Below are 24,017 nucleotides of genomic sequence, written 5' to 3'. Positions count from 1 at the left end.
ACAGGGATGGGTTTTTGTCTTTGCTTGTTGCCGGGAGGCCAGGGGAGAGTCCTTCACCCTGGAGTCACCAGAGCGACTCCGCATTGCAGCAGCCAAACCAGCACAAGGCTGATTGTGAAAGCTCTGTGGAGTTCAGGCTATTTCGTGGGGAGAAACAGAGCCTGGGGCTGCCTTTACTAGTCTCAGCTGCTTGAAGTCTACATCCTTTCCTAACATTTGTTTTATTAAGGAAACTTTTAACATATGTAGGAGTCAAGTGCCCAGAATAATGAACTCTCATGTGCTCAACATCCTGCTTCAGTGATCATTGACTCATGGCTGATCTCTGTTCACTTACACCCCTACCCAGCTTCTCCCCTCCATATTATTATTATTTTTTAAAAAAAGATTTTATTTATTTATTCATGAGAGACACAGAGAGAGAGAGAAAGAGGCAGAGAAACAGGCAGAGGAGAACCAGGTTCCCTGCATGGAACCCGACGTGGGACTCGATCCCCAGTCTCCAGGATCACACCCTGAGCAGAAGGCAGATGCTTAACCGCTGAGCCACCCAGGTGTCCCCTAAGTCTCTTTATATATATGTATTCCCCTTCCTTTCCTCTTGTCCCTTGAAATTTATTTCTTGGGGGAAACCAGGCTGTTTGCCCCATAGAATTTCCTGGTTTTGGCTTCTGCTAGTTAGTCATGTCCTCATGGTTTAATTTAATACATTCTTCCCCCTTTTTTTTTTTTTTTTTTTGTATTTCCTGTTAGCTGGCAGAGCTAGAGGCTTGATCACACTCAGTCTCAAGTAAGCATTACATTATCGGTGGTGCTAAACTTCCATTAAGAGACACATATTCTCCGGTTGTCGTTCTTTGTGTGACATTTATATCATATTAGTTTGCTCAGGCTGCTAAAGCAAAATACCACGGGGTGGCTTCAACAACAGAAATGTATTTTCTCACAGTTACAGAGGCTAGAAGTCCACGATCGAGGTGCCAGCAAATCCAGTTGCCAGCAAGGGCTCCCTTCTTGGCTTGCGGGGAGCCACCTTCTTGCTGTATCCACAAGTGGCCTCCGTTGTGTGCATGTGGAGAATGCTAGAGCTCTCTGGTGTCTCCTCTTAGAAGGACACTAATCTTATCAGAGCAGAGCCCCATCCTATAACTCACCTCCTTGGAGGCTCCATCTCCAAAAACGGGGCGGTTAGGGCTTCAACATGGGAATTTGGGGGGGCACCCGGACATTCAGGCCGTAACAGTATCCACCGCTGTAGTCATCTGCTGTCTGGATCCTTTATTTCATTTAGCTTTGCTCTACACGCACACACAATGTCGGGTACGGTTCCAGTAGGCTCGCGGATCTCAGTTAAGGATCTCGGAGTTGTATTGTTTCCGTAAGGATCAGAAAGATTAGTCTTGAATTTCTGCAGGAGGACGGCAGGCTCAGCATTGGGAAGAACTTCTGGCTCTTAAGGGCTTTCAAAGCAAATTTCTCAAAGGAGTTTTGTGGAAATGGGTTTGGAAAGTCTGGGAGCCCGAGGGCTGGACCCCTTTCCCCACCGTGATCCACGGAAATGTCAGTGAATTCATAAAACTAGTTAACATTTACTGAGCACTCTCTATTTGCTTCTGAACCACCCTGTGAGGTAGGCAGAGGCAGAGCACAGAGGGGTGGGAGCCACTTCCCCAAGGTCGTGGGATTAGCACAGGCCGGATCCGGGGTTTGAACCCAGGCAGACGAGCACCGGAGACCTGATCATCTACGCCTTCTTCTGGAAGGAAGACACGTGATCACAGGTGTCCCCTGGTTCCTGGGGGCGGCTCTCTGCCTCTGGGCCAGGGGCATCCTGCACTGGCAGGGCCTGCCCCACGCGTGCTTTGACCTCTCTCCTCTCCCCTTCTCTTTGCAGTGCTCTGTCCCACCTAACCCTGCCCTCGGGGGCAGCCTTGCTGCGGAGGTCACGGAGCAAGAGTCATTCTATCACAGGGACTGCATGACACCACGTAACCTCCGACGTGTATTTAAACGTGTATACCTTAACCTGGATTAAACATGAGCAAGCGCGCGGGGTCCTTTGCTGTTGGCTTCTAGTCCTAGTGATCATTGGATGCATGACCGAGGGGCAGGGCCGGTGGGGGCCTCTCCGCCGTCGGAGGAAGGCGGCCGCTCTCACCGCGCATTATGTAGTCTGGCTCCAGCCCTCGAACACAGCTTACACTCTAAGACTAATTTTGAAATAAACCTTCATTTAATTAATATTCTTCATGTGCTTTGGAGTGTGGTGTTTCAAACCCACAGGGGCAGGCCGCCTTGTTGCCTTTGCGTGGTGTCCCGTGGCCTACGGCGGATGACCAGGTGTTGGGGGGCCAGAGCAAGGCCCTGCCGCGGGCCGGGCTCGGGCTGCACGTGGCACAGAGGGAGGAGGCCACCCCCGGGGCCCCAGGATCCGGCTGCTTGGCAGCTGTCAAGGGAGCTGCGCAATGTCTTGTAGGATCTATGGGTGGGGGGTGTCAGAGCAGAGGGGCGATGGGGGAGTCAGCAGGTGGGGAGTGAGTCTCGAGGAGCAGCATGTGCCTCCTGGTGAGGTGGCCACGCTGGCCCTCGCCAGCCCCTCCACAGGAACCCGGGGCGCGGAGGGAGTCAGCTCCGCTGGGCGATCCCAGGTTGGGGGGGCTGCGGCTGCCCCCTGAACGCCCCCAGGGCCCTCGGAACGGTATCCTGCGGCCGTGCGTGCCCTCCGTCTGCCCTTCCCGCAGCCCCAGGGGGCCAGCGGCCCCGACGCCACTTGGTGTCCTGGCCTTGGTGGCAGGCAGCTGCCGGCCTGGGCTGCCCCGCAGGTGGGCGGTGTCCCCGTGCCAGGGTGCTGGCGTGATTTCACCACACCTTGAACTCTCTTGGCTTGCGTCTTCTGGCTTGAGTGATCATAGCCCTGTGAGTTCCCACAGCCCGTCGTTTTTTGTTTTTTTTTTTAAGATTATGTTTATTTATTCCTGAGAGACACAAAGAGAGGCAGGGACAAGGCAGAGGGAGAAGCAGGCTCCCTGCAGGGAGCCCGATGCAGGACTCGATCCCTGGACCCTGGGATCACGCCGTGAGCCAAAGGCAGACGCTCAACCCCCGAGCCACCCAGGTGTCCCTCCCACAGCCCCGTCTTAAAACAAAAAGCTTTATGGAGCCCTTGCCCTGTGCCTGCCACTGACCTTATGGCATCATAAGCTAGTCTCACATCGTGGCGACCCTCTGTGGTAAGTAGGCCATGGCGTCACCCAGATTTTACGGATGAGAGGAGACCTGGGAGGAGAGACGTTCACAAATGGTGGAGTCAGACTGTCACCCTCCACTTGCTCTTGGTAGGGTTTGCCTTAACCACATACGACAAACAGAAAGCCATATTTTATCACGTCGGCAGAAGGCTGTGGGTCAACGTGGGCGACAATAGAAGGCCTTCTGGGTGCCTTGCCTCTCACTTGTTGGGCCTGTGCTTTTCTGGCAGCCGTGTCGCTGAGCAGTAGCCATCCGACCTTGGGGTGAGGGGGGCCCACCCCTCCAGGGAAGCTGCCCCGGTCCCTGCAGGCCTAACTCAGGCATCTACCTCATGCAGAACTACACAGGCCGAGCTCTGGCTACTGGGGGGAGGTTGAAGCAACCATAGGTGCCCATGTAAATGCTTAGGGGCCGACACCCTGACCTAAGTCTTGGTACTTTGCCAGAAAGGGGTGACTTCAGTTTTGCATTCAGTGGCACAGTGGTTAAGGATGCAAAGGGTCATCGGTGATGGGAGGTCACTTGCCAGCTGTGGGGTTTTTCACCTGCCTCAGCAAAAGGGAAGCAGAGAATCCTCCAGAGCTTTCCTTCCTGGCTTGGATTTGTCAGATCTGGGTCAGCCACTCCTTTCCCCCCGAACGTATCCTGCCAGCAGGTGTCTGAGGCAGCAGAGACAAGCTAATCAAAGCTGCTGGCAGTTAAAAATAAATCTCAAGTGTCAGGGATCCACTCAAGCTAAGGGAGGTGAGTAGGGAAAGCTGGTGACCGGGGGTCCTCTTTCCTTGCCTTTTGTCCACATCGGCAGCCTTAGTGGGAAGGTTCAGTCAAATCGCCACGATTTTGCATTGCCCTTCCCTCAATTCCTTGCTCTTCAACATGTGGCGCCCAGCACGGACAGCATCAAATTGCTGTTAGAAACATCTCGCCCCAAACCTCCCGAATCGGAATCTGCATTTTTAACAGGCTCTCCAGGCAATCGGTATTGGCATCCAAGGTCTGGAGAAGCCTTGTGAGAGCGAGTGTGCAGCGTGGTCAGCAGGAGAAAGCGATTCTCCACCCCCCACACGCCCCTCTGCTCATGCTTGGGGTGCAGTGACGCGGCCGAGGTGCCCCCAGGTGCCGTGACACCTACGACTGCGGTCAGCCTTGATGGCCAGGCGCGGGACCAGTCCGGGCTGCCGGCACACGGCGAGGGGAATGGGGCGCCCGGGCCTGGGGCAGGTGGGCTCTAACCTCCTGCCAGTTAAAGGCCCCCACGTGCCCCATCATCAGGTCCCGGTAAGGAAACTCCGCTGGGGAGCCAGACACAGCCTCTGTGTGTCTTGTCTCTATTTCGGGAGGGAGGCAGATACAACCCAGCAGGAAGAGCTAACAGGGAGGGTGGCGCCCCTAACGCTTGTGGGACAAATTGGCTTCTAAAAATTCAGGAGGAGAAAAAAAAATAAAATAAAATAAAAATTCAGGAGAAAAAAAAATAAATAAAAAATAAAAATTCAGGAGAGCTTTTTCCTGCCTCCCTGGATGGTTGGGAGGGTGACTTTGTCCAGCCGGTGGCCAGGGAAGAAGGGGGGTGGACGGTCAGAGAGGAGGTGCGCCCTGCAGGGCTCTCAGGACAAAGGACAGATCAGGTCCGACGTGCACCCAGTGCCCCTTCGTGGGCACCCTGGCACCCACGGCACCCAGGCGCGGCGGGCCGCGATGGGGGTCTGACCGGGGCACCCCGGGGCGCCCAGCCCGCCTTGCAGCGGAGCACTAATGGGGAGGGGCCGCCTCGCCCCCCCCCCCCCCCCCCGGGGAGCCCGGAGAGGTGGTCCTGCTGGCGCCTGCTGAGTTCCTGGAGAGGCTGAGGCCTGTCGCTCTGCTTCCTGCCCGAGCTGGGGGGGGAGCGCCTGGCCCCTCTGCGGACCCCAAGGTGCCTTGGCTTCCTCTCCCTGCCTTTCTTTCAGAAGAACAATGAGCCACCTTAGCACGCAGCCCCGCAGCTCCGCACCCCGCCCAAGCCCTCATGCATATTCATCCCGCTTCAAAGAGCACAGCATGGAATATGCAAATTGACCAGGCAGGAGCTGGTTGGCATTTTGATAATAGCTTTGTCTGAAAAGCCCCAGAGACACTTGCACATCCAGGTCCTCTCTCCCTCGCCCTCTTTCCCCTCCCCGAGGCCCCTCCTCGCTCCCTCTCCCGCTCTGCACAGGGAGCAGGCAAGTACACTGCAGAACCAGGACCCCAGAAGCCAGGGGAAGAGCCCGGGGCGGGGGGGGGGGTCTGGCTCCAGGCGGAGCATCTCCCTTCCCACCTGGTCCTCTCCTCCCTCCTCCTCCAGTGGCGTCGCTTGGGTTTTCTCCCTGTGGAGGGGTCCTGGGACCCTGGGCCTGTCCACGCTGTGTGGGGACATGGTCTCCGAGGCCATTCCCCCCTTTCCTTGGTCCTTCCTCCTTCCTCCTCCTCCATCCTGGTCTTGCCCTTACTCTGGGCAGTCAAGTCTGAAAACCCAAGAGCCTCGCCTTCCCTGGGAGCAGGGAAGGAGTCACCCACAGATAGGAGAGGAGGCTTGGGTGTTGCCCCCATCACCGACAGATCGTGGGGCCCCAGGAGTTCCTGACTTCACCCCGAGTTCTCGATGGCACATCTGGGCGGCCGTCAGTGACAGGCTGCGTGGCCTTGGCATTGCCCACTTCTTTATCCCAGTTTGTGGATGGTCAACAGTGGCCTCTTCCCGAAGACGAGCTCTGGGGGTGATCCTGCCTTAGCGCAGCCCCTAGAGAAGCGTGCAGAGGTGGGGTCCCTGCTCGCCCCAGGGTAGCCAGTTCCAGTGAGGCGCTGGTGGGCTACAGGGTGGGTGCCCTGCTGCGGGGGAGGCGGGCTAAGGCTTGGAGCCGGGTGGTAAATGCTGCTGCATGCGGGTCCTTGGAGGAGAAAAGTGGAGGCAGGTGCAGTGCTGCAGGCACCTCCCAGATTTCAGGGACCAGGGGGTCCTCTGCCTTTGACCCTGAAGGCCAGCCCTGGTCAAGCTGGGGCTTAGAGAGACATGTTACCTCACAGGAGGAGCATGGGTTTTGCCCTTGGGTTCAAATCCCAGCTCAACTACATATCAACTAAATAATTTTTAAAAAAGATTTATTTGAAAGATAGAGACCACACTTGAGAGCAGAGGGAGGAGCAGAGAGAGAGAGAGAGTAAAGCAGACTCCACACTGTGCGTTGGGCCCGACACAGGGTTCAATCCCACAAGCCTGAGGTCGTGACCTGAGTGAGCCAAAACTGAGGGCGGATGCTCAACGGACTGTACCACCCAGGCGTCCCCACGTTAGCTAAATAATTCTATATTTTTTAGATTTTATGTATTTATTCATGAGAGACACACAGAGAGAGGCAGAGACACAGGAAGAGGGAGAAGCAGGCTCCCTGTGGGGAGCCCGATGTGAGACCCGATCCCAGGACCCTGGGATCATGCCCTGAGCATCTGAGAATACGCTCAACCACTGAGCCACCCAAGGCGTCCTCTAAATTATTTTTGAGAAAATAATTTCTCTGAGCCCCAGTTTCCTCATTTTAAAAATGGGAATATTAATATCAGTAATTCCCCCAGGGTTATTCTGAATACAGTATCTTGCATAGATGCTAAGTACTCAATACACTGATTTTTTACTAGTAAACTTTGAGGAACAAAGAGAAAGGGCCAGGTACCGTGTTCGCTCTGTTGTTGGGGACGTGATCATATTCTCAATCCAGTAGGTGCAGAGGCCTGAAAACACAGGACAAGGCAAGAGAAGGTGTAGGCTACTCCCCTCGAGTCAGCCGTACCCTCTGTCCTCACCAAATCCTGCCAGCCGGTGGCCCGGGGAGTGCTGGCACCTGCCGATTCTACGGCCAGAGGTCTCTGGGTGCCAGCAGCCCCGGGACCAGGAGACAAAGCAAAGAGGCTGGAGCTGGATCATATTCTGATTTCTCAGCAGGTTCATTCAAGGGGAGTGATGCAGGAGGGAGGGTGAAAAGTCCAATGTACTTTTGCACTTAGCGGAAAGATTCTATTTTTACTGCTAAGGAGACAGGTAGAGAGAGACGGAAGAGGGAACACGCAGAGCACCCCAGACACAGAGAGGCCTCACATGCCTTGTGACTAGGCCAGACAGGTGGGAGGCGTGCGGACTCTTTCAAGAGGTTTGAGAAGGGCATTGCAGGGTCTCCTAAAGTGCTGCTTCCACACATCGACTAGGCCTTGAGGACCACCTCTGAACAGTCTGGAGGGGTGTCTTCAGAAGGCAGATCTCGGACCATGGTGGAAATTGGAGGGATGGGGTGGCTCTGTGTGCGATGCAGCCTTTCTGCCCGGGAGGCATGGGGCTCCCCAAGCCTGGGGGTGGGCGGTAAAGGCAGGTAACAATAGATGGTGGGCCATGGGTGGGATTCCCGTATGGGGTGAGCAGGTTGGGTTTCCTGACCCATTCTGGGGGCCAAGAAACGATTTTTTTGCTTCTGCACTTGGATCCCTGCTCTGGGCAAACAGCCCCAAAAGGGGCAATACTCAGAGCATCAAGCATTTTCTGCTCGGGGCTACCGCAGATCCCTTTGTGAGATTGGTCCTGGATGGGGCAGGGGTTGGGAATCGCTGGGGGGCTGTCTACGATGCACCTACCGTGGGCCCAGCCCAGGAGACTCTGATCTAGTGGAGAATAGAAATGGGCACCTGCAGCTCCAGACAGCTGCCCAGCAATTCTAGGCACTCCAGGCTGACCTCCTGGGGGTGTTACAGGGGTGGGGTGGGGAAGCTGCATGAGAGGCAGAGATGCCACTGGGCCCTGAAGTGCTGAGGCAGAGTCCAGGAGCCGAGTTCTTGAATCTCCTTCCAAAATGTGACCCTGTGTGACACAGTGAGACCCGTCAGAAGGGCAGCAAGAAGCATGCAGCCCGCTGGCCCGTGGAAGCCTGGACAGTGATGTCAGTCTCAGCTTCTCCAGCAGGGGTGGGGGCTGTCCTGAGATGGGAGGAGTCCCCCCACCAGGAGAAGCTGGGGACCCACATCATCTTCCACAGGACTAGTTTCATGGAGCATCAGCCGAGGGCAACTTAGCAACCATCTCTTCTAACCTCTCAGTGTGCAGGTGAGGAAGTTAATTTAGATGGTCGGTGAGAGGGAATTGTTAGCAGAGTCTTGACCAAATCCAGGAGAACCCAGGGCTCATCCTCTCCCTACAAAGGAGCTTGGGAGGCCCCCGGGAGGGCAGAGCCAGCCTTAACTGAGGTCCCTGTAATAAAAATTTGTGATACTACGGGGGAAACCACCACCCTGAATTTCATGAAATAACAGGTGGGTGTGAGATATGCACACCTGACATGAGTTCTCTGAATAATGCTTGGGTGTAATAAGATGAGAAAAAAAAAACCCTGAAAATGAAAAGGTATAATGAGATATACACAACTGAAGGGAATTGTCTTAAATGGCTGATTGTAATGAGATGTACATAAATTGTAAGGCTTGTAATGAAATGGAAAAAAAAATCCTTGCCTGATAATACTGGGTGTAATGTCTACACCTGAAATAAGTCGTCTCACCACGCTGAGTGTAATGAGATGCACATAATTTTAAAGAGTGTAATGAGATGAAAAATAAATCAAACACTTGTCTTAAAATGAAAGATGTACAAAGATGCACACACCTGAAGGGCATTGTCCTAAATGGGTTCGCTTTAATGAGATGCATTTAATTTGCAAGGGGGCTAAATGAGATTGGCCCAGAGAGAGGCTGAGAAATATAAAACTGTAAGATCTGTACAATCGAAAGTGGTATAATAAAATCTGCCTCATCCGTGGGGTGGAAATAAGATGCCAAAGTGGAAATGCACAGAGTATGACGCAATCGATCAGTGTTCTCTCGGCCAGTCCTTGGTGGTCCCTCGCCCTGCGACACTCTGCAAAGTTGAATTATCCTCTGTCCCCTGTATGGTGCCAGGCACACAGTAGGCACCTGAGAATCCTACTGGCTGAATGACGGGGTTGTAGTCTCTATAGCAAAAGGAAGGTAAAGGGAGCAGCTATAAACAAGTAACTTCGAAAAAGCAAAATAAAACTACTTTCTTTTCTTTTTTTGAGAGAGAGAGCGGGCAGCGGGAAGGAAGGGGCCAAGGGAGGGAGAGAGAGGATCTTAAATAGGCTCCATACCCAGTGTAGAGCCTGGTGCAGGGCTCGATCCCACAACCCTGAGGTCATAACCTGAGCTGAAATCGGGAGTCGGACGCTTACCCGACTGAGCTGCCCAGGTGCCCTGAAAATTATTTTCTGAGAGCAACGCTTCTCGAAGTCCTCAGGCATCTTGCCTTGGAATCTAGGAAACAGTTGGTCATGGGACCAGATCTGCATATATAACAAGCAGCCCTGGTGGGTTTTATGTCCCAAGATTCATGTTTCCCTATTGAGGCTGGGGAGGCACGTAGCCGGAGTGAAGATGTCTGGATGTAGGACACAAAGAACGCTTTGCAATGAAACGTCAGAATATCTTCACTTCCACAGATACGTTCTCTTGGATAATTTTTTTCCCCTTTTTGTCAAAGGCCAAGCCTCCTGAACTGTCTTGTTTTCTCATGCTTGATGGAGAGGGAATAGCTCCTTCTTAAGAAGCAAGAATGCAAATATTGAAAGGAAAGTCAAATAAAGGCAAAAAAAAAAAAAGGCAGGGGCGGGGAGGATAACTAACCAACGAGCCAACCCAACAGTGACAGCCTGGTAACAAGTGTCAGTGTTGGGGGGAGCACGCGTACGGCCAGTGCTGTGATAACCTGGAGAGCACGTCGTAAGGGGTAGCGATGACGGGATTACACCCCGTTGTGGCCGTGTAGGAATATAGGTCCTGGGTGGCAATTCTGTCTTTCAAATGTTGGCACAAAACTTTTTTTAGAAACAGTATGTGGTCCAAACAAAACACGTCTGGGAGCTCAATTTGACCTGAGTGCCACATCGGACTCGAAAGTCTTGTTTGCAGCTCTGAATGATGACATCTGAGGTCAGGGTCCCAGGAGGAGGTCGTATTTTCAACGTGAGGGTGATGTCACCAGCACACATTCAGTTGCCTGTTCTCCTAGAACGTAAACTCCTGGGGGCCAGAGCTTTGATGCCCGCAGGTGTATCCCCTGCACCTGAAGCTGCCGGAGACGGAGGTGGGAGACGGAGACGGGGCTCTATCAATACACATCAGCTGGATGAGTGAGTCTGAGCGGGCTGGGGTGTGATGGAGCCGTTGCCCCCAACTGGCCCAGGGGTCTCCCATCAAAGGAACGTAGCTCTGGCCCTTGGCTCCCGTGAGCCGGAACCTTCCAACCTGGAAGGTCTGCCCCGCTGGGATAGGGGTTGGGGCCAGACATCATCTGGAACGGCTTCCAGGGCCCCAACGCCAGCACCCCGGTCCCACCCTGCACTGTCCCGTACCTCCACGGGGATTGAGGCACATCTTCTCCTGGGCCCGGAGAGGGCTTGGTCACGCACAGACAGAGGTTGCTCCTTCTCATAACACTGCCAGCCACATCTCAAATGATTTGGGAAACCCCTTTATCATTGGTGGCATGGTTGAAAAGCTGTCAGAACCCGATAGAAAAACTGAGCAAGAGGTGGGAGAGGCTGGGGCAGGCTACTCTGGTTTCTCCCAATAGGGTCGCCTACAGTGTGTTTTGTGGAATATTAGCAAAACTTGAATATATACTACTTGGGGGGGGGGAGGCAAATAAATCTGGGGAACAGGATAAACAGGTTTCTCAGAGCCTTTCCTTTACTCCTGTGCCTTCTGGAACCCCACCAGCAGAATAGAATATGCAGTTCATCCTAGATTAATTTGGCCACGGATTTTTTTTTTTTTTTGATAGCATGGTTTTGAACAGTGTCTTCCTTGGAAACCACTTCTTTGAAAGCCTCCTGGTTTCCGGGCTCTGGGAGGTGAGGCTCTAAGGTGTCATCTACTTGCGGGGCTCAAGACTCACCATCCAGAGGTGGGGTCTCTGTCTGTGGATGCTCTGGGTTTGAAGGGAGGCTCGGGCTCCATGAGAGCGGGGACCTAGGGAGCACCCCTCGAGCTGCCTGCGGGCCCATGTGGCCTGCGTGCACTCCCCTCCCTGCCTGCAGCCTGGCGTTGGGGGGGTGCAGGGGGGACACGTACATCTCACCGGGTGCCCAGGAAGGGAAACTAGGCTGAAAGGAACAAGAAACCTGCTTCCTGGGGAGGTGTGGGGTGGGGTGGGGAGAAGCTGTGCCTAAATTCCCACTCGCTCCAGGGAATAGAGTGCTGAGCCCTGGGGTTCAGAGGGCAGGCTCCTCTCTGGACACAAATCCAGGATTCAATGTGGCAGCCAAGACTCGCTCTCCTTCCCGATTCCTGGGACCTGGGGCCTGAGAGGGCTGGCGGGGGGTGGGGGGTGGCAGTGGTGCCACCAGCTTTGAGGATGAAGACCCTTTGGAGCCTAGGATGCGGCCCCGGGAAAGGCAAAGGCCTTTGAGGGAGGTCAGGGATGGTGGAAGAGGGACCACAGGCTGAGCTGCTGCTCTGGGGGAACCCTGCCAGGTGGGGGCGGAACAGGCTCCGGCTCCCTGCTCCCCTCCCTTGGTCTTTGTCTTTGAGCCCCACCCGTATGCAGTGAGTGTGCCCTCCTGCCCAGACGGGTAAACTGAGGTCACTCACACGGCCCCCTACCTCGTTCCCATCCATGGGTCATCAGTTCAACAACAGGTAGGCTGAAGCCAAAGTTTCTCTGCTCCAAGGTCCCACTAACCACCGAAAAATAACTGCGCACCAGAATTATGGTAGGTAATAAGATTTACTGAAAACTTCTCGGCCACATTCAGTACTGGTTTGGTGGATACATCAGAAGGAGGTTGCATAACATTAGGCAGGGGGAGGGGCTGGGAGGAGGATGTGTGGGCCCATGTGTGCGGGTGCACCTGTGCTGGGTGGGTCGCTGTCCGAAGTGCTAGGTGAAGGGTGTGTGCATGTGTGTGTGTGTGTGAGACAGACAGAGAGAGAGAGAGAGAGAGAAGAAAAACGAACCAGAAAAGGAAATGTATTTTATCCCACTGCACATTGCAAAAGTCTCACGCCAAAAAAGCTAGACTTTCCTCTACTTATGGCATCAAAAGGGAGTAAAAAATGATTGGATCACCCAGATTATAAATAAGGTTATTTGTTTCTCAAAAATCCCTATTAAAACATTAAATATCAGCTCTTTTGGGGGAGAAATACATTCATTTCAGGGAGACCTCAGGGAAGCGACCGTCCTTCTGCTCCACCCCAACCCGGCGGGGGAGGGGAAGCCCCCAGGAGGGCCCCCCCGAGGGTCCCCAAGGTGGAGCCAGGTAGCCGCACCCTGCCACTGAAGGAGATGGCCAATGCACAATTTACAAATGAAACTGCAAGTCCATTAAATTAAATCCAATGGAAAACACACATGTGATCAGTCCTGTCATTCACAGCCAAGGGGGCGGAGAGGAGGGGGAGGGGTGCCAATCCTGGGGGCCCGAAAGTTGGGGGGGCGGTGTGAGTCAGGGCAGGGGGTGGAAAGCCTCCTCCTCGAGGGAGCCCCAGTTCCTCCCGTGCTGTGTGTCACGGTGGTGGGTAGATCAGCGAGGTGTGCGGGTGGGCCCCAGGTCTCTGGGCCCCTCGCCCACACTGTGGATATTGATGAGAAGAGGGATGTAGCACCTTCTCCAACCCCCGGCTTCCCCCTGGACTGGATGCTTCTTTCCAATGTTTCTTCCGCCTTCTCTGAAGGATAGAATGAAGAAGAGAGAATGGGGGCTGGTGGGGCCAGCCTGGGAGCAGGGGGGCGGTCCCGGGGGGGTGCTGAGGGCTGGGACATCTGAGGAGCTCCATCTGAGGGCTGGAATATCTGGGATAAGACACCATTGTCCTGTTGTTACAGGAGCGGAGTTCCGTGACCACCTAGGGATGGCCGTGGTCCCCAAAGTCACCTTGATGTGGCTCCTAGCTCAGGTTCTGCATCTCCTTGGGTCCTGGAGCCAACCCAGGGGAAGGGATTCCTCTGAACCCCCTGCAATCTGAGCCTGCCGGCTTACCATTCATTCCCGGGACAGAGAGAGAGAAGGTGGCTATGGGGGCTCCTGCCCTCTCTCCCAAGTCCATGGCTGCCTGGGCCTGAGGCAGGTCCTTGGAGGAATGAGCAGGAGCCCTCGGGAGCCTGCGTCCCACTCTGATCTGCAGGCCGTGGCGCCGCGGGGCCTCCTGCTCTGCTAGCCACAGGTGACGCGTCTGGGCTCCTCCTGCCCTTGAATGTCTGTCAAGGAGCTGAGAACCTTGTGGGGCTGGAACCCAGACCCCCCAACTCTCCCTTTCCTCCTAACTCTGTCCCTGGCAAGGCTCACTCTGAACAGCGCCGATCCACTCACAGTGCAGGGCTTGCAGACAACCCAAGTCCTTCAGTGGGGGGAGGGGGTGGGAGGGGGCATGGATGCCATCTGTCCTCAGGGATGTGGTGAGTCCAGCTCTCACTCCTGCCTTTCCGCGCAGGCTGCTTGACGGATCCCGCAGACGGAGTCCTCTGCAGTTCTGGGGAAGTGGGGCTGGGGTACTCATTGAAGCTTGGTAGTTGGGAAGGAGCAGGTGTCTCCTCTGCATTACTTCAAGCTACTGATTTGGGGAAGCTAGGGCCTAACTTCCTTGGTGCTGCCTGCCCATGCCCCCCTCCCCCCCACCCTGAAGCCCTCCTGACGACACTCCTCCCCCGCTCGGTGACCATTGCCATCTGGGCTGCCAACTACTCCAGGGAGTCACTGTGTTCCAAGCCCAGGTCGCTGACATTTGTCGTCTGAAGCTCGTCGGTCTCCTCCTCCAGCTCCTCTTCCTCTTCCTCTTCCATCTCGTCCTCATCTTCTTCCTCTGTCCCATCCAATGAGTCATCGTGTGCAGCCATCATAGCCTGCTGCATAGCCATGGTGGCATTGTCTGAGGACAGGGACTGCAGGTTGTCCAGGCTGATGGAACCTACATGAGAGAAGATGACAAGGGTCAGGGCCAGGAGCCTGTGTTGGGTAGAGTTGGGTTGGGTAGAGTTTCAGGGACTGGCTCACAGGTGGTCGACAATTCCTGGGTATCAAGTCCCCCAGCCATGGGTCAGCTACGCCCTGCCCCATCCCAAGCAGTGGTGCTCCTAGTTACCAGTCACCGAGCGTCTTCCATGTAAGTATGTTAAGTACTTCGACTTTCTAGCGGTTCTGTACGGTAGGTGTTATTATCCCTGTTCTGAAGAGGAGGAGACTGAGTCTCAGATGGTTAAGTCATTAGCTCAAGGTGACAGTCAGGCATGATGGAGTTGGGATTCTCCTCTTGGTCTGTCTAGCTCAAAACCTGTTATTTCTGCTACACCTGACGTGGCAATTGCCCAGCACCTGGAACCTGAGCGCAACTGTATAGACGCGCAGGAAGGTATGTACGCGCACACCCACACCTCCACTCCGCTTCCCACACAGAGCCATCTTCACGTGCCGAGCTATAAAATGTCTGGCTCATTGAATTATTCATTGTGCACCAGGCGACCAGCGATTAGAAAAGTGTATCTGGAGGGTGTGATGGAGAAGCTGGGAAAACAAAGCTCTTCCTGGCCTCCGTTCACGAGCCAGCTGCCCGCTTTGGTATTTATAGATGGCCTGGCTCCTGGGGAGCCGTGTAGACACTCATGGACGCTAAGGAACTTTGGGTGGGTGTAGGAGTGAGGAGGGGGCTCTGCTGAGCAGTCATTGACTCAGATGTCCATGGACTCCCACTCCTCTTTATGAGGTTGCTTTTTTGGCTTGTTAACACATATGCAGAAACATCCCCTTCTTTCAGGCTCGCACACATCCTTGGAGGGAGATCACTCTTGTGACAGTGCTGCCACTGTCACTCAGGCAAGTAGATGGTCAGCCCTTGCGTCTTTGCAGAGCCTGTCCCGGAGGTCTACCCACCAGCTCCAGTCTAGTGTCCACCTATCCCCAGTTCTTACCGTCTGGGTTTGTCCCTGGGGCGCCACCCTGCTGCTGCAGCACCCCCGCAGCAATGGAGTTGGGCCAGAATCTTTGGGTGGGCCGGTGCTGCGACTTGATCTTCTTGGCTTTCGGGGCAGGGTCTGGGTTGCTGGCATCAAGCATGGGCTGCAGGATGCGCCTCCGGGCATTGATGAACCTGCCCGTGGGTAAAGGGAGAGACCTGGTTAGTCATCCCCCCGAAGTTGTGTGACATGTGTGTGCGCATGCACGCATGTGCAGGGAGTGCAGAGCTGCTTCCAGGCTCTCAGCAGCCGATCCACTGTACAGAACAGACTGGGAGCTGATGTAGGGTGTGAAAGCCTAGCCAGGGAAGAGCCCTGGGCCCCGCAAAGCTCATGGAATCACCTGAGCTTGGTAGCCACAAAGCAGCACGGGAGGGATGCATGAGGAGGGTCAGACATCTCTACTCAGGACTCGTCAGGACTGGACAGAGGATGTAGGGGTCCCCTTAGGCAGAAGCACTATACTCTGACTCTCTCCAGAGGGCCCAGGGCTCCGATCAGGGGGCCCATCTTTTGGGGCTACCGGTCTCCAACCAGACCTTGCTCTCAGGTTTCTAGGACAGCCCAGCCAGACACAGAGAAAGGGAACAGATCCTGCGAAGTCAGAACAGCCAACTCTCCCTCCGCCTTCCCACCCCAGCTTTGCAGAATGTTGTAGTTTTTCAGTTCGCAGAGGTGGCGGCTCCTGCAGGCTCCGAGGCCTGTGCTCCATGTGCGTCTCTGGTGCAGGCGGGGCTGGGCTTTCCGCGCAGGCCTCCAGCGCTGTTCCGGAACCATCTCCCAGCAGAGGGCGCTGAGAAGCTGCAGATGAAGCTCTAGGCCGTTGGGTTGCGGTTGGGTTGGGGTTGATTCTGCTTGGAGCCCAAGGGGAAGACTGCCCAGGGAGCTGGGCCAGGCCGGGCTGGGCTGTCTCTCTCCCCCCTACGCAGTCCCTCGCCAGGCAGGTGGCCCCTGGATCCGAGAGCCTTTGGGCAGGCGAGAACTCACCAGTTATTTACTTGCAGGAGGGTGAGGTTTGTCTGGGCTGCGATCTGCCTCTTCTCATCCTCCGTGGGGTAGGGGTGCTGAAATGAGATGGGAAGGGCTAATGCGGGGTGGGCACACGGTGGCCCGGTCCCCTTAGACACATCATAGCACTGTCCTGGCCCAGGCAGCCCAGCGGTTCAGAGCCTAAGTTGGGGAGAGTACAATGTTTATTTCCCAAAAGCAATGGGACTGGGCTTGGGGGAGGCTGCCCCATATCTGAGGCTCCCACATTCAGGGCCACCTGGCCCTCAGCGCAGGCCCCCCCAGGATGGGGGACCCAAATGGTTTCCCAGGAGTCAGTACGGTTCCATGTTGAGAGCTTCCAAGGCACTTTCACATCCCGACTTGGTCCTCACAGCCAACCCCCAGCAGGCAGGTCAGCATTATTAGTATTAGGTTGACAATGACCTCAGAAGTCCACAGACCTAACAGAAGGTGGTAAACGGGGTATATGAACCAATTCAATCTAAATTGACTGGAATGTACTGAATATCTATTCCGTGCCCAGATTTATGTAGGCCTCCCAGGAGGCAGAAGATAAACAATACTTGGTAACCTGTGAAATGTTGTCATGTGCTTAATGTCATTTAACAAAGCCTATCACTAACATTTTATGAGATAGGCAGGTTAAGTGTTGTTAGTCCCACTTTACAGATGAAGGAACCAAGTGACTTCTCCAGTGTCCCCCAGGTGGTGGCACCAGCTTCTTTCCATTTAGGTCCCATCTCCTTCCCCTTGCTTCATGCTGCCACTTTGTAAGACTGAGTCCATGTCTTTGTGGCAGTGAGTGAGGAAGTGGTGTTCCAGGGCATTTCAGTCATTGCACTGATGACATGTTTGTCTCCCTCTCTCTTAGACTGTGCTTCATGAGGGCAGAGACCATGTCTTATTAATTCGTCTTATTAATGTATCCCCAGTGCCTTCCACATGCAAATGACATGCAAATGACTCCCAAGTGAAAGAAAGCAGAAACAAAGCAAAGGTTGGGTGGTTTGGGTAATGGGCCCTATAGAAGGTTAGGAGAAATGGGTTGGCCAGGGCGTTGGGAAGGCTGCACAGGTCACATTAAGAATGGGAAAGTTTTGGGTGGGGGTGTAATAGGAGTCCTTCCGGGTCCCACTGGGTGGTGAGCCACATGGTAACTGGGTATACATGTCTTTGTAAAGTCTTTCCCGGAAAGGTCCCCACACTACCACACCTTGCACCCAGTAGGCATGCGGTAAAGGTGTCATGAGAGTCTGAATAGGTGAGAGCCTTGCCCTTGAAGTGGGGAGGTGGGATCTAGGGGTTCTTAGGGCACAGGGCCAAGCTGTCCAGCCTCCTCTAGCCAGGGTCATTTCTCATGACGGAGGTGGCATTAGAAAGTGGTGCTTAGGCTTTCTGAAGTCCCAGAGAGTGGGATTCTGATTCAGGCATGTCCCTTAGCCCTATACCATAAAGTCGCCTAGTGGTTAAATGAAATTATACTCATAAAGTGCTCAGTAGGAGGTGACTTTTCATACTATTATTATGGGATGATGTGAGCAAGGCGCTTAAGGCTGTCTAAGGAATGAGTGTGAGAGCAACAGCCTTGGAAGTGCTCTCATTATCAGTGACAAAGGCAGCAACCTCTGCAGTTGCCTGCAGCAGTCAGGATCATGTGCTGTTCAGATTCGTACTTCTGACCCTGACCACCATGCCAGGGTAGCTGGGCCTTGTGATTCACCCAATATTAAGATTCTAACCAGCAGGAAAACACATCACTGTCACAGGAGCCAATTTCATCCTAACAGGGAAGGAACAGAGGAAGGCTGGCCGCCCCAGGGTGCAGAGGAGGAGGGGCTCTAGGTTTCTGACACCTTCTGGGGCAGGGCTGGGGTCCAAGCCCTATTTTCCTGCCCCAATTTCTCTAGCCATGAGAGGGAGCCTAGCAGCCTCCCTGTCCTTGGCCACTCGTCTGAGAACACAGCAAAAATATGGCAACTTTCTGCCCTTGCCAGGCTGCACTAGGCTCTTTTGTGCCTCCTGGTCCTTGCACCTGCTGTTCCCTCTACTGTAATGCTCTTTCTCCCACTTTTCCACTGTGTGCATTTCTGAGCTTCTGGGGGGACGTGTCACAGATCAGATCCCCTGTGAGGCATTTCCCAACTTGCTGGGGCAGAGTTAGTGATGGCTAATGTTTGAGTAACTGCATTTAGCCCGCTATATGGTGGGAGGTCTCCCTAGGAGACTGGGACTTGCTTTCAGGCAGGACCTGGGTCTTATCCGACACTGTATCTCCAGGGTCCAGCCCAGGCAGGGGCGGTGTTCAGTGTCTGTGTGTGGAACACACGAGCGAGCCAACACAAGGAGGAGACGGCCAACTTGTTTCCTGAGCAGAGAGGCTGTCGCAGAGAGGCTGTCCCTGTCCGCTGTGCGGCCCGCAGGTGAGGGGAGGCTGCTGCCCCCTGGCTGCTGGCGAGTGAAGGACACCTGGCTGTCGCCGCTCACAGCTCAGAGCCAGAAAGGCTACAGACAAAAGGGAAAAAACGCCTCTACAAGCGGGCAGTGTGGGCATTGGGCAGTAAGAGAAGGGTGGACTGGACTGGTCAGGGAGGACTTCCCTAGCAGGGTGGGACTTCAGCTGGACTTTGAAGACTGGCCAAGCCATCCTAGCAAAGGAGAGGATGGGCATTCCAGGCAGGAGCCTTGCACCAAGACTTACATTGAAGCCAGTCAGATGCAAATCTCTTCCACTCTTAAAGACCTCCAGGGAAGGAAGGACATCCTTCAGCCTCCCATGGAGGGATAATGTGTGCTGTGTCCAAGCCCACATTCTGAGTGGATGTCATAAATCCACAGGTTGATATGCTCCCATTGAATGGAGAGGGTGAGAGGCAGTGTCACTGAACTGGCTGGTTGTTCTCTTATGGGGGGGGGGGGGAGAGCGAGAGAGAGGCCTCTTATCCTCCCAACAGTGCAAATGCCACCACACATCCCGCCTGGAAGCAGTATCTCAGGAGGCACGTGGTGGAGGCCACGGGGTGAGTGGCAGCTTTGGCCCAGCTCTAGGGACAGGTGTGTCGGCCAGAACATTCCTGGCACCACATCTGAGTGCTCATAGGAGCAGTCCAGCTTGTACAACGCCTCAGACCAGATGATTCCTGAGGACAGAGTCAAAATAGTCCTGGCTCCTGGACAGACCTCGATTTGCTCAGTGCTACTTTTAGCACAATTGGAAAGGCTTGGGGCCAAGGACGGGAAGAGGAGTCAAAAGAGATCGTGGTAAGCCATCAAACCGTACTAGCTACTCTCTGGTCATTATTTGGAAGAACTCCTCGGGAGTTGGGAGGGAAGCAGGCAGCAGCTTTCTGGAAGTAGGTAATCCTTCCTTGAAAAAGGGATACAGAATGGGCCAGAAAATGACAGATCTTTCTCAGGGCAGCCACGGAGCCTCACACAAGTAGGCAGAGCTGCCTAATGGTCAAGAGCGCGGCCTTTGGACCTTTGGAGAGGTCAAGTCCTGCGCTCCACCCCCCCCCCACCGCCCCCCTTACTGGCTATGTGAGCTTGGAGATTTGTTGTTTTACATCTTCCATCTTTAGTTTCCTTAGCTTAAAATGGAAATAACAGAACAGTGCGAACCTCTTGGACTTGGGGGCTGGTTTAGTGAGATACTGTGGGTAAAGCACGTAGGCTTCATGGACTCACTCTGTGCAATGTAGCAAAGCCTCCCAGACATCACATTGCCAACTGTTCAGTCTCCAGAGAAGGGCAGGGCAGCGTTGACACCGAGTAGGTGTTTCATGGTGCCCCAGCTGCTATAGGAAGTTCCTCTGAAATCTGACCTAACCTCTTCCCTGCCTCTTTCTGATACCTTGCTTTATGACCTCCTCACTCAGGTGTCATCTGCCCTAAATGGAGGCTGAACGCACCTTCGGGTGAAGGGTGAGTCCCACATGGGTCTGAAAGAAGTATGGCCAGGGCTGGTTCATGGGTCCCTGGCCACACTTCTTTCATCCGAACACTGTCTTGGCCCAGGCAGCTAAGCACAAGGCTGGCCAGTCACCAAGGGAGGTAGCACAGGGGAAGCAGCAGCCCGCTGGTGTCAGTGGCCTGGTGCCACTAGTGAAGCAGGGCTTGGAGCCAGTTTTCCTTCCTCACTTTCCCGCCGAGACCAAGCACTGCACTGGCAGAGGTGCCAGCCCTCTTCCCTTCTCACTCCTGACCAACTGTGGGCATGTACCCTGGGGCAGCTCCAACTCCGTGGGCACAGCCTTGCTCTAGGGGCAGATGCTAGCCCAAGGGAGGCTGTTGGGATGGTGAGGGACCCCAAAACAACCCCACTGTCATCACATCTGAGATGCCATCAATGGGAGGGTGCACACTGATTTCAGAGATGCTGAGTGGGAAAAAATGAGCCTTTTAGAGAGGAGAGAAGCCCAGGAACTCCTCTTTCTTACTGTAATGCGCCTTGTGCAGGCTTTCCATTCTTCTATCTCTCCTTTAGACTCCCCTCCCCCTTATAATTGAACCCACACAGAAAGGCGCAAAGAACTAAAATGTATAGCTTTATGTATTATCACCAACACCAGTGGGACCGCCACCCAGGTAAAAAAAATAGGATATTATCAGCACCCAAAAGTTCCCCTTGTGTACCTTCCCAATCACCACCTTCAAAGATTTCCTCCCTGGAGATAACTGGATTTTTATAGTACTTTCTTGCTTTTCTTTATAGTTTTCCTATCTATGTTACATCCTTAAACATCATGGTTTACTTCTGCCTGGTGTTTGGATGCTCTATAAATGGAATCTGCTAGCAGGCAGGATTTCACTCCACAGTACAATTGTGAGATTCCTCTTCAGTAATTCTGTGTAACTGTAGCTATTCATTTTCATTGCTGTACAGTTTTCTCTCATAAAAAATCTGCCGCCTTCTGGTTCTTCACCCTCCTGCAATCCTGGACCTGTTTTCCCTCCCTCTGGTTTCTCTTTCAATCCATCCTTCATGCTGCAGCAAGACTGGTCCTTCCTCACCTGGCCCCACTGCCTCATGGCCGCGGGGGCACCTCTCCTCTGAGTTCGAACGCTAACCCTATCTCGGGTTCCACACACTACCTGGATGATTTGTGGAATTGTCTTTCACTCCAACCAGATATACAGAATGTTTTTGAGGAAATGAGGCCCCCACCTTTCTTTCTACCCCCACCTTATCAGTGCCAAGGAAAATACCTGGCACGGTAGGTGTTCAGCATGTGTCTGTGGAGTGGATGATCATAGGAACCGAAGGGGTTAACTGGTGGTTGTCACCATTCCCCAGGTGTCTTTGTGAGTGAAGAGGAGTGGGAGAGGGTGGAGAGCATCAGTGAGTCAGACTCCCCAGGAATACTACCTATAATCAGGCCACCCTACTTCCTAAAAGGGTGCATTGTTCCATGCATGTTTGTGGGGAGGAGATTGGAGTACTTAGGGTCTATAGAGGCATACTGGCCAGCTTTCTGAAGGAGTCTTCGGGGTAGCACAGTAAGACTCGGGTAAGAACATGAACTCTAGAGCCAGACTGTCTGGCTTTGAACACTGGTCTCTCACCAGCTCAAGGCCTTGAGCTTGTTACTTGGGTTCGTCTTCTGTAAAATGGGGAAAATAATCCCACCTACCTCTGAGGTGGCAAGGAGGATTAAATGAGTTAATATTTGAAAGGTGCTTAGAACAGTGCCTGGCACTCTGTGTTTCTTAAATAAATAAATAGCAAATAAAATAAATCTGCTGCTTGGCACATGTGGCTCGATCTCTGTGAAAGCCACAGGTTGTTTTTCTGACAGATGGCAAGAGCCCCCAGCAGCTCCTTCCGTGCATGGAGAGATGTGCTCCTTTGTTCAAATGGTTTTATTTCCTGGAATCTGGGACTGTTCCAGCCCCTGTGCACATATGATGGGGTGTTTTCCCCTAACCTGGATCTCAGGCTTCTCAGGGGATGCTGTGAGGCTGTAAATCTCCCCTGGCCATTTTTTCGGGTGGGATCTTTGAGAGCTGTAGGCTCCCATGGAGCGTCCTGGGGCTCAGTGCAAGCCGTGCCTCCCACACCTCCTGTCTTCTGGGATCAGTTCCATCCAACCCTGCCACTGACCAGTCAATTGTCAATAAGTCCTTGTCTTTGCTGGAGACCACCGAACTTGCTTCTATCTCTGGGACTCACTGCTGCTGAAGCAGCCAGTGTGGCTCACACCCTGGGACTATGGGTGTCCTAGGGCATGCTTCCACCACTCTCCATCTGTCCTGGGGAGTTGAGGGCAGCTTCCAGGGGTCTGCTCTCTCCATGTCCCTATAGTGAAAGCTAGGTGGGAGAAAATAGTTTCGTATCATAGGCAGGAATCCAAGACCTAATGTTTCTCTGGCACAGAAAGATAAATGCAACCAAGACAGTCAGCCTGACTTCCCACTCCTGGTGTACCTTCCCCTGAAGTTCTACAGGTACAGATGCCTGAGCAGCATGGGACAGACAACAGTTATGGCACGACAAGGAGCCACAGAGTTCCCTGGGCTCTGGAGGGTGTGGGGATGTGGCAAGTAAAGGGGAGAGCAGGAGTTAATGCTCACAACACTAGGAGGAGGGGTCAGTTCCTTGGTCTGCAACAATCACAGCCCAGACAGGGGCAGTGATGGTCAATTGGGAGAGAATTCTCATTCAGACAACTCCTGCTTCCCTCCCTACTCCATTCTAAATCCTAGCCTCCCTTCCAGGTCTGGCCCAAATCTCATATCTTCCACTAGACCCTAAGTTTGTTCATCAGCACTACATGCAGGACTTGTTAAAAGCAATAGCTCAGTCATGCAAGAGCCCTCGAAGTCTCTTCTCCCACTGGGCAGGAGTCCTTGGTACCAGCACTTTCAGCGATGCACCCAAACAAGTTACAGGTGTGCAGAGATAGAGCTGGGGTGGCTCTGCGGGGTCTGGGCTGGCGGGAATGCCCTAGCTGGTCTCCAGCTGTAAGTGGTGTAGTTGTTTTCCTACCATTTTCTGTGTGGACCATCCTGAAGAAGGCGGGGGAACGTGGCCCTGCGGTGCCAGTGTGCAGTGTGCAACCCTTTGCTCTGATAGTTGGGAGAGTCTTTCTACTGAACTCAAGTCTTCCGTCTTGAGAGACATTCAGCCAGAGAGCCTAGACTGTCCTCTGAAATCACACAGAAGCCTACTGTACTGCCTCTCCCTGCATAACAAGAGTTACCACCACTTACTGGATGCCTACAGTTTTTGGCTAACTTTGAATACTTACAATGTTCACAGAGTATGCGGTCAAAATACCCGACATGTATTCTCATTGAATTTTCCAGGTACCTATGAAATAGGCATCATTATTCACATTTTACGCCTGAGAAAACCGAGTCCAGAGGGGTTAAAAAACTGGCTCCAGGTTATTCGTGCAGTGAGTGGCGGAGCCCAGACTCACACCCCCTGTGTCTTTAACCACATCCACTCCACCTCTGGGCTAGACCATCTGTCAGGCGCTGCGCTTTTTAGCATATTATTGATCATCTTCGCCATAGGTGGGTATCATTATCTCTACTCTATGAAGAGGTAATGAGCATCAAGAGGTGCTAGTTGACCCGTTCAAGGTCATATCGCAACTACAAAAATGGAGCTCAGATCAGTCTGAGGTCTGTCTGCCTCCAAAACCCTTGTTCCTTATACTATATCGTGCTGGCCCTAAAGGAACAAATCTTTTCTACGGACCGAACATCCCCAGTCCCCTTAACCATTCATGATGTG

At 53.7% G+C, this 24,017-nt stretch overlaps 2 protein-coding genes across 9 annotated transcripts in view; one reads left to right on the top strand and one right to left on the bottom strand.

The window, feature by feature from the left end:
* Positions 1–2,241, top strand: part of FEZ1 (fasciculation and elongation protein zeta 1) — a 43,879-nt gene extending 41,638 nt beyond the window's left edge. For all 5 annotated transcript variants that reach the window (XM_055306617.1, XM_055306616.1, XM_055306613.1 and 2 more), the window contains one exon: positions 1,895–2,241. In XM_055306617.1, the coding sequence (XP_055162592.1) occupies positions 1,895–1,911 (17 nt within the window). In that variant the 3' untranslated portion in view covers positions 1,912–2,241. The remainder of the gene's footprint in view (positions 1–1,894) is intronic.
* A 9,801-nt stretch (positions 2,242–12,042) lies between these two features.
* PKNOX2 (PBX/knotted 1 homeobox 2) overlaps positions 12,043–24,017 on the bottom strand; it is a 254,489-nt gene continuing 242,514 nt past the window's right edge. For all 4 annotated transcript variants that reach the window (XM_055306571.1, XM_055306572.1, XM_055306573.1 and 1 more), the window contains 3 exons: positions 16,253–16,329; positions 15,221–15,399; positions 12,043–14,223 (listed from right to left, as the gene is read on the bottom strand). In XM_055306571.1, the coding sequence (XP_055162546.1) occupies positions 13,997–14,223; positions 15,221–15,399; positions 16,253–16,329 (483 nt within the window). In that variant the 3' untranslated portion in view covers positions 12,043–13,996. The remainder of the gene's footprint in view (positions 14,224–15,220; positions 15,400–16,252; positions 16,330–24,017) is intronic.

The sequence above is a fragment of the Nyctereutes procyonoides genome, unplaced genomic scaffold (assembly GCF_905146905.1).
Source record: "Nyctereutes procyonoides isolate TBG_1078 unplaced genomic scaffold, NYPRO_anot_genome, whole genome shotgun sequence".
In the NCBI taxonomy this organism is placed as follows: Eukaryota; Metazoa; Chordata; class Mammalia; order Carnivora; family Canidae; genus Nyctereutes; species Nyctereutes procyonoides.
Note: the sequence above shows the minus strand (reverse complement) of the source record. Positions and strands in the feature narration are given on the sequence as shown.